The sequence below is a fragment of the Panthera uncia genome, assembly GCF_023721935.1.
Source record: "Panthera uncia isolate 11264 chromosome D3 unlocalized genomic scaffold, Puncia_PCG_1.0 HiC_scaffold_8, whole genome shotgun sequence".
Classification (NCBI taxonomy): domain Eukaryota; kingdom Metazoa; phylum Chordata; class Mammalia; order Carnivora; family Felidae; genus Panthera; species Panthera uncia.
The window spans coordinates 50,377,480-50,387,132 of NW_026057586.1; the positions used below are offsets into that span (position 1 = coordinate 50,377,480).

The 9,653-nt window shown below is 38.6% G+C and overlaps 1 protein-coding gene across 1 annotated transcript; it reads left to right on the top strand.

Moving 5' to 3' along the window:
• The first annotated feature begins 1,886 nt into the window (after positions 1-1,886).
• Positions 1,887-2,625, top strand: CETN1 (centrin 1). The gene has a single exon (XM_049619674.1). The coding sequence runs from the start codon at positions 1,937-1,939 to the stop codon at positions 2,453-2,455; it is 519 nt and encodes a 172-aa protein (XP_049475631.1). The 5' UTR covers positions 1,887-1,936; the 3' UTR covers positions 2,456-2,625.
• Positions 2,626-9,653: the final 7,028 nt, after the last annotated feature.

Below are 9,653 nucleotides of genomic sequence, written 5' to 3' on the forward strand. Positions count from 1 at the left end.
GGAGGCAGTGGGTAGGAGATGTTGCAGGTAAGTTTCCTTGACCTTTAAAAACCCTGTGGTCAGGCCCTCTGTCCATCATGTCACATATCAACTGGCACAGGTAGTACAATTTGGCTAATACACATGTCACGTAAATAACATCTGATCACTAACTTAAAAAAACTGAATTTATAAAACACTCCCAGCGTAATCCTTTGGGGAGTTTGTTTGTTTTATTTGGATGATTCAGAAGTATTTTATTTTGTTTTTAATGTTTATTTATTTTTGAAATGGGGTGAGGGGCAGAGAGACAGGGAGACAGAGGATCCAAAGCAGGGGCTCGAACTCATGAACTGTGAGACCATGACCTGAGGCCCAAGTCAGACGCTTAATGACCGAGCCTCCCAGGTGCCCTTAGAAGTATTAAAAAAAATTTTTTTTTACGTTTATTTATTTTTGATAGAGAGAGACAGAGCACAAATGGGGAAGGGGCAGAGAGAGAAGGAGACACAGAATCGAAAGCACGCTCCAGGCTCCAAGCTGTCAGCACAGAGCCCAACACAGGGCTCGAACCCATAAACCAGGAGATCATGACCTGAGCCGAAGCCGGTTGCTTAACCGACTGAGCCACCCAGGCGCCCCGCCCCTAAAAGTATTTTAAAACCAATATGAACTCTCATTCTGTTATTCAACAAATTATTTGTTAATCTACCCACTATGTGTCAAGCATTGTTTTAGATGCTGGGGTTACAAAACCTTCAATGAAAATTTTTGAAAGTTCTCTTTTTGTAACTGATCAAGTAGTAGTAAGTTAAGATTCGAGGGGGAAAGAATACTAAAAAAATGTCAGATTAAAAAAACATTTAAAGAAATATACAGCAATTCTAAAGGCAATTCTTTTATGGGCTTACTTGATGACCCTTTTCTTTGTTTTCACTTAAAATGCTCCCATTTTTCTCTTGCCCCTTTGTTCTCAGGAGGCGATTTTTAGTTCCAACGTGTACTGCATTATACACTCCTGTTCTCACTGCCAAAGCAGGAAAGTCAGAGTGGGGGTTTCAGCATCGCTCGGACTAGATGATAAACAGTAAGAGCAAATTTGCTGCTGGAGTTTTTAAAAAATACCAAAAAGTAGTATTTCAAACCCCCTCCAAATGAAAAGTGGAGTGAATGAAATTAAGACTGTTATTCAAGTGCAATTACACTGCACATGTAAAATTGAAATGCTGAAAGTAAATCATACGTTTGGATATTACATTTCATATTTCAGTGTATGCTGAATAAGCTAGTGAAGTTTTATTATTGTTGAGTGTAATGTCAGGAGACAAACTTCTACAAATTTTATACATAACTTTTTCCATTTTATCTGTTTTCCATTTATGTCAAGTTGAACACATGGTGTGACTTAATATTCTCTCTCCTTCTTCCCCACATTTAATGCCAAGGAATCAAGCTCTCTCTTGATTATACTAAATTTAGCCTTAGGTAACCTCAGACTGAGGGGGTTTTTGTTTGGGTTTGGCTTTTTAATTCCAAGAAGCCTTTTTTTTTTTTTTTTTTTTTTTTTTTGCTTGCTTGCTTGTTTGTTTTATGTTGTATGGAAAAAGAGAGAGGAAGGACTTCCAAATAACCCTATAAACCTGGTCCTCTGGATGCTGACATATGGCCTGGGCAGGAGGGTGTGCATTATGGAAGACAATGTGCCTACAGGCACTTCTTGCCAGCCCAAGACTCAGCTCATTGAAACAAGGTGATAACTGAAGGAGCTGTTTATAAAGTCAGTAAGATTTCACAGACGTGGCAGGCTTAGGCACCCAGGTCTCACTGGGAGAACACAAGGGTAAACTTGGGAAAGAGGAGGGAGACGCCCTGCGCCTGCGCTCTGGGTGGCGTCACCCCTGCGCAAGCGCGGTGACTCTGCGGTGGCACCGTTAAAGGTAACAACCGTCACAGAAGGATGGCTTCCAGCTTTAAGAAGCCAAATGTGGCCTCTACCAGCCAGAAAAGAAAAGTGGGTCCTAAGCCTGAACTCACTGAAGATCAGAAGCAAGAAGTTCGTGAAGCATTTGACCTCTTCGATGCTGACGGAAGTGGGACCATCGATGTGAAGGAGCTGAAGGTGGCCATGAGAGCACTGGGCTTTGAGCCCAGGAAGGAGGAGATGAAGAAGATGATCTCCGAAGTGGACAAGGAAGGCACAGGGAAAATCAGTTTCAATGACTTTTTGGCCGTGATGACTCAGAAGATGGCCGAGAAAGACACCAAAGAAGAAATCCTGAAGGCTTTCAGGCTCTTTGATGACGATGAAACTGGGAAGATCTCTTTCAAAAACCTAAAGCGCGTGGCCAACGAGTTAGGGGAAAACCTCACCGACGAGGAGCTGCAGGAAATGATAGACGAAGCCGATCGGGATGGAGATGGCGAAGTGAACGAGGAAGAGTTTCTTCGGATCATGAAGAAGACCAACCTATATTAAAGTGGGTTTCTCCCTCGAGCATAGTTAGAGACATTGAGTGGCTCATTGAGTTCCCTGCGTCCTTCCGTTTTGCGAAACCTTGAGTTAGAGGACAGCGCTATCTTCAACCCCAATTTGTCTATATACTTCTGTTTCCAAATCTCTGGCTCAATTATAGAATTTTAAAGATGCTTTTCATGTGAGTTTTAGTTTTCAATTCTCAAAAGCAGACCTGAAGTGCTTTAAAGAGCCCTGATGCTTCAGTCCTCTTGCTCACCTTTTCCCCTGCATTGGTAACAACCATTGAACGGAAGGCAGGCCGGCTGGCTTCTTGGGGACAAACAGCCATGCAATTTGCTTGTCACTTCCTTGATGGTCTTATGTTATCTTGCTTCACATATTATTTCTTAAATTCAAGTCATTCTTCTAGCATGATGAGGTAGAGTTGGCCAGTAGGTCCTCCTAGCCATTACTTTTCATTTAACTGAATATTGGTTTAAAGGAAAATAGTGCAGCAACTTAATTGGCCTCAGAAAAGATACTGTTCTAAAGTACAAGCTTGTCTTTGGGTGGTGGTAAATTATGCAATTTTGACTATTCTCCTTACATACAAATGATTCTTCATTTGTATGTAAATCACTATGGATTATCTAGCACCAGATGTATACCTGGGCTACAGAATAAATTTTAATATTGGCCCAAGCAAAGTATAATTTGTTTAAGAGATTAAGCTAACTAATGATTTTGAGTAAATATTTACAAATGTAAGATCTTAGCTTAGGAAATTAAAAAATTATAATACATTTTGAGCTACTTAACTGTCTTTGGAAAGATCAACTAGTATTTTAGTTATACTATAACCTTCATTTTATCACTGCTTTATTACAAGCCAGTGTCTATGTGCTAATTCTTAGAACATCTTAGTTCTTGATACTTGATTTTCCCCCTCCGGTATATAGTTGATGCTAGAGCATTTGACATGTAAGTAGTTCTCTATTTTATAATCCTAAGAGAGTATTTCACTGTGGCTTTTGTATGTGTTAATACTACTTGTTCTCTGTTCTAAATTAAGCCTTTCTTGTTTTGAAATAAGTGACCCTTTTGAATATCTATAAATCTGAAACTAGAGAAAATTTAAATAATATAATTGTGGGAAGATAATATAATCTATCTGCTAAGATGGAGGCCTAGACTAATGTTTTGATAGTAGACAACAAACCTATTAAACAGGCAAGACATTTTAGTTATAACTAAACCTAAATTAAATATTCATACAAAGTCCCATTAAGATAAATGCTGAAATTCTGGAAAATTTTTCATTTGCTTTGTCAGAGATTTTACCCTTCAGAGGGTGGTGGATCTAATCAGGGAAACTACTACTCTGAGCTTAATTCTCATTAACAGGGACTAATTTGTCAAAGCAGTAGTACTAGCTGAAGTGATGGGTATGTGGGCATTCACTGTGAGAAAGAATTTTGCTGAGGTGGCTGGCACAGAACAGGGGAACTCACCCAGGCTGCAAATACTAACAGTTCAGGTTCAGGGTCTTAGTGTAGATTCAGGTGCAGTGGTATGGGATACAGGTGCAATTTGAGCCAGGATCAGTCTGAAGGGCCTAATGTGAGGAGGGCAAAGGGAGGAGTGTGGTATTCTGGGAAGCAAGAGTTCCTGGCATCATGTTAAACCAGAATCTTGGCCCAAGGATCTACATGTGGATCAAGGTGGAAATACCAGAAACAAAGAAAGTTGGCAGAAACTAAGAGAAAGGGTCAGAGCCTCAGCCAACTGGACTAGGTTCAGTCTTGGCTTCTGTCCCAGCAGAGGATAGAAGTGAAAACCAGGAACCTAGGCTGAAGCCCAGCAGTCAGGCTGCCCAAATGCCATGGGGTCAACTGTGGAGGCTGTGCCCAGTACTTAAAGGGTTGCCCTGAGAGCACAATCCATCCCACAGGAAGGGAGCTCCAGATCTGCAGATAAAGCAGATGACAGGGAATTAAGGTCAGAACTACTTCCACCCTTGGTTTATTGGATCCTTGGGTGCTGCTTAAAAGATACCACACCATATAATGGGTCATTTATTTAGAGCATATGCTGCATCTTGGAAGATGGTACCCCATCCTCACTGGTTATTATGCCCAAGCTGGGCCCTCAAAGGCATCTACAACAGTCTTTTCCATTGCTCCACCAGCAGTGAAAGCTTGTAGAAGCTTTCAACCACTAGATTCTAGACCACTAGATTCTGTGGCTATATGGCTACTCCTGCACTACTGATCCTCACTGGTCATCACTGTACTTCCTTTCCTGTAGAGTCAGTCCCTTGGTCCAATGTAATATGTGGGATCCCATGTCAGTATTATAAATACCCAGATACACGTGAGCTCTACAAGGAGGAAAGACAAACTCATAACTGAAATATGTGTCAGGTCCAATCAAGATGAGTCACTGATCTTTCCAGAGTAGAAGAGATCCAATTAGACTACTTGACACCAAGAGGCCAATTGATCTTGAACAACTGTGATATTCTGCATTTATCAGCAGCTATACTACTAGGCTTGTGAGTGGTTTCCATCTCTGCCACAATGACTGCTCCATTCATGTGCCTGTTGCACCAGCACTCAGGCAGCCAATGACAGAGGCAGACTGATGTCAACTGACCAAGTCATCCTGTCTTCTTAGTTGTTAGGTGTCTCTTTTATGATAGGCACTCCCAGACAGGTGAGTGATGTTTATTCCTGATGTTTCCTTTTCCAGGGCACCAAAAATTCAGCCCACTGGTTGGTCACCACTGTTTGAGTCCACATATATTCTAAAAAATTTTTATTTTAATGTTTGTTTATTTTTGAGAGAGAGACAGAGTGTGAGTGGGGGAGGGGCAGAAAGAGACAGAGACACAGAATCGGAAGTGGGCTGTAGGCTCTGAACTGTCAGCACAGAGCCTGATGTGGGTCTTGAACCCCACATGAGACATGAGATCATGAACTGAGCTGAAGTTGGGAGCTTAACTGACTGAGCCACCCGGTGCCCCAGAGTCTAATCCCAGGCCACCTCTCTTTCTGCACAAAGTGGAAGGCTAAGTGCACTACAAGAAATTCTGCCCTTGGGGAGGATTTCCCCTGTCACTGCCGTCTTTCTGATCCACATTTGAGCAGTGTTGTATTGCATCATAGTTCATCATACCAAGCTGACATATCCTTGAACCAAGTTCAGCTTTTTAATTCTTCCAACAGCTGGTCATAAGGGACCCTGTTTCTTGTGTGCTCATAGGTAGGAGCTGAGGGAGAGGCTGTGGTGCAACTTGGTGGATGACACAGAGGGCTTCCTTCTCAGGCAGCTTACTTGGGTCCTTTGGCCCTGCTTGTGTCTGATCCCAGATATACCACTTCTTTTTCTAGTTTCCTAAGGCAACAGGATTGTTCCTGTTTATTTATTGATTTTAAAATTTATCGATTTTAAATCTTCTTTTCTGGGGCACCTGGGTGGCTCAGTCGGTTAAGTGTCCAACTTCAGTTCAGGTCATGACCTCATGGTTCATGGGTTTGAGCCCTGCATTGGGCTCTGTGCCAATGGCTCAGAGCCTGGAGCCTGCTTCGGATTCTGTGTCCCCCTCTCACTCTGCCCCTCCTCCACTCATGCTCTGTGTGTGTGTCTCTCTCAAAAATAAACATTAAACATTTTTTAATAAAATAATAAATCTTCTAATATATGCATTTGATGCTATCAGTTGCTGTCTAAGCATTGCTTTGGTCTTATCCTACTCATTTTGATATGTGCATTTGCATTTTATTTCGTTCCAAATATGTTATAATTTTTCTTGAGAATTCTCTGATCCATCTACTATTTGGAAGTATGTTGTTTAATCTCAAATATTTTGTTATTTTCCAGCTATGCTTCTGTTGTCTTTTCTAATTTAATTCCTTGCAGTATGAGAGCATACTTTATATGAGGTCTATTATTTTAAATGTGCTAAATTGTGTTTTATGGTCCATAATGTAATCTTGTATGTTCTGTTTGAGTTTGAGAAGAAAGTGTAATTTCCTACTGTCAGATGAATATTCTATAGATGTCAATTACACACAGTAGGTTGATGGTGCTGTTGAGTTCAACTATATCCTTACTGATTTTCTGCCTGCTTGATCTATCCATTTCCTATAGAGGGGTATCAGTCTCCAGCTATAATTGTGGATTCACCTATTTCTCCTTGCAGTTCTATCGGTTTTTGCCTCACATTATTTTGATGCTCTATTTTTAAGCAAATACATATTAAGAATTTTTATGCCTTCTCAGAGAATTGACCTTTTATGATTATGTAATGTCCCTCTTTATCCTCGATAATTTTCCTTGTCTTGTCTGAAATTAATATAGCTACTCCTGCTTTCTTTTGACTAGTGTTAGCATGGTATATATTTCCACATTCTTTTACTTTTAATCTATCTGTGTATTTTTAAAGTGTTTTTTTTATAGACAATATATAGTTGGGTATTGTTTTTCTATCCACTCTTGCCATTCTCTTTTAATTGGTTTATTTAGGGCACTCATTTTAAAAGTGATTGTGAGTATAGTCAGATTAATATCTCCTATGTTTATGGGGTTCCTGGTTGGCTCATTCGGTTGAGCATCTGACTTCGGCTCAGGTCATGAATTCATGGTTGGTGAGTTTGAGCCCCATGTCAGGCTCTGTGCTGACAGCTCAGAGCCTGAAGCCTGCTTCAGATTCTGTGTCTCTCTCTCTCTCTGTCCCTCCCTGCTCGCATTCTGTCTGTCTCTCAAAAATAAACATTAAAAAAGTAATCAAAATTTTAAAAAAATCTCCTAACATTCATTACTGTCTTCTGTTCATTGACCTTTTTGCTCATTAATTCTTTCTTTTTTCCCTTCTTTTTCTGCCTTCGCTGGTTTTAATTGAGAATTTTATATGATTCCATTTTACCTTCTCTTATTAGTGTATCAATTATACTTATGTTTTTTTCTAAATTTAGTGATTATCCTAGACTTTGCAATATACATTTATGACTGATTCAAGACCATTTTAAGATATCTGCTTCACAGATAGTGTAAATACTTTATTCCCAACTTGTCCTTCTCTTCCCTTACAACATTTCTGTCATCCTTAACATCTCACTTATCTGTATAATACAATCACTGAATATATTGTTGCTATTGTTATTTTAAAGAAGTTATTATCTATTAGATCAATTAAGATAAGAAAAATAAAATATTTTATTTACCTTCATTATTCTTTCTCTGATGTTCTTTTCTTTATGTAGATCTGACTTTCTGACCTAAATCATTTTCCTTCTCTCCTAAAAAACTTCTTTCTTACAAGACAGGTATACTGGTGGCAGGTCTGCTAATTCCTTAAATTTTTGCTTGTCTAAGAAAGTCTTTATTTCTTCTTTACTTTTGAAGGATGGTTTCACTGAATCCAGAAATCTAGGTTAGTGGGTTTTTATTAATAATTAAAACATTATTTTTATTAATATTTTTTCAAAATATTAAGATTTTTAAAAAATGTTTATTCTTGAGAGAGAGAAAGAGAGAGAGAGAGAGCATGCACAAGTGGGGGAGGGGCAAAGAGAGTGGGAGACACAGAATCCAAAGCAGGCTCCAGGCTCTGAGCTGCCAGTCCAGAGCCAGAAGCAGGGCTCAAACCCATGAACCATGGGTTCATGACCTGAGCCAAAGTTGGATGCTTAACTGACTGAGCCACCCAGATGCCCTAGTGGTTTTTTTCTTTCAACACTTTAAACATTTCACTCCACTTTCTTGCTTGCTTGCTATCTGAAGAGAAGTCAGTATAACTCTTATCCTTTTTTTCTCTACATGTAAGGTGTTTTCCACACCACTGGCTCCTTTCAGGAATTTCTCTGTGATTTTTTGCATTTTGAATGTGATAATTACATGTAGATTTTTTGATGTTGTCTGAATTTCTTAAATCTGTGGTTTGTGATACATTTTTTTTGTGTGTGGGGTTTTTTGGCTTTACATGCAACATGGGGCTTGAGCTCATGACCCTGAGCTCAAGAGTCACATGCTTTACTGCCTGGGCCAGCCAAGCAGTCCCTGAATCTGTGGTTTGTATCTGTCATTAATTTTGGAAAATTCTCACCCATTATTACTTCCAATATTTCTTCTTTTCCTTTCTCTCTTTTTTCTCCTGGTATTCCCCTTATACATGTTATACCTTTTGTAATTGTCCCACAGTTCTTACACATTCTGTTCTATTTTTTCAATATTTTTTCTCTTTATATTTCAGTTTTGGAAGTTTCTATTGACATATCTTCAAGCTCGCTCACTCTTTCCTTGGCTACCATCTATTAATGAGCCCATGAAAGCCAATGAAAGGCATTCTTCACTTCTGTTCCAGTGTTTTTGATTTCTAGCATTTCTTTTCAATTCTTTCCTAGAGTTTCAATTTCTCTCTTTACATACACATCATTCCTTTATATTGTCTACTTTTTCCATTAGCATTCTTAGTAAACCTATTATTTAAATAATGATTAGATCCTGTTGGTTGTTGGTGATGATGAGTTTCTCTATAACGTTGATGGTTTTCTTTTTAGTTATTCTATCAGTTGTTGAGAGAGGGATGTTGATGTATCCAATTTTTATTGTGTATTTCTCCTTTCAGTTTTATTAGTTTTTGCTTCACATATTTTACAGCTCTGTTGTTTGGTACACAGACATGTAGGATTGCTATAACTCCGTGGTGGAATGACCCTTTTATTATAATATAATATTTCTCTCAGTGTCTGGTAATTTTATTTGCTCTGTAGTCTATGTTATCTGATACAAATATAGCACTTCTGCTTCCTTTCATTAATGTTTGCATGATGCATCCTTTTCCATCCATTTTCTTTTTAACTTGCCTATATTGTATTTGGATTGGATTGCTTGTGGACAGCATATATTTGGTCATGTTTTTGATCCACTCTGCCAATATCTGTCTTTTAATTGGTATATTCAGGCAATTCATATTTAATATAAATATTGAAATGTGAAGGCTTAATCTACTATTTTATTTTTTGTTTTCTCTTTGTTCTCTCTGTATTTTGTTTCTCTGTTTTCTTTTTCCTGCCGTAATATTGGCTACATAAACATTTTTTATCATTCCCTTTTGATTTATCTATAGTGTTTTAAAGTATATTTCTTTCTGGACTTTTATAGTGGTTGCTATATATATATATGTACATATATATATATATACACATATACGTATATA

Bases quoted from the DNA above. Each gene is read 5' to 3' on its own strand.
- CETN1 (XM_049619674.1), top strand. From the start codon at position 1,937: ATGGCTTCCAGCTTTAAGAAGCCAAATGTGGCCTCTACCAGCCAGAAA.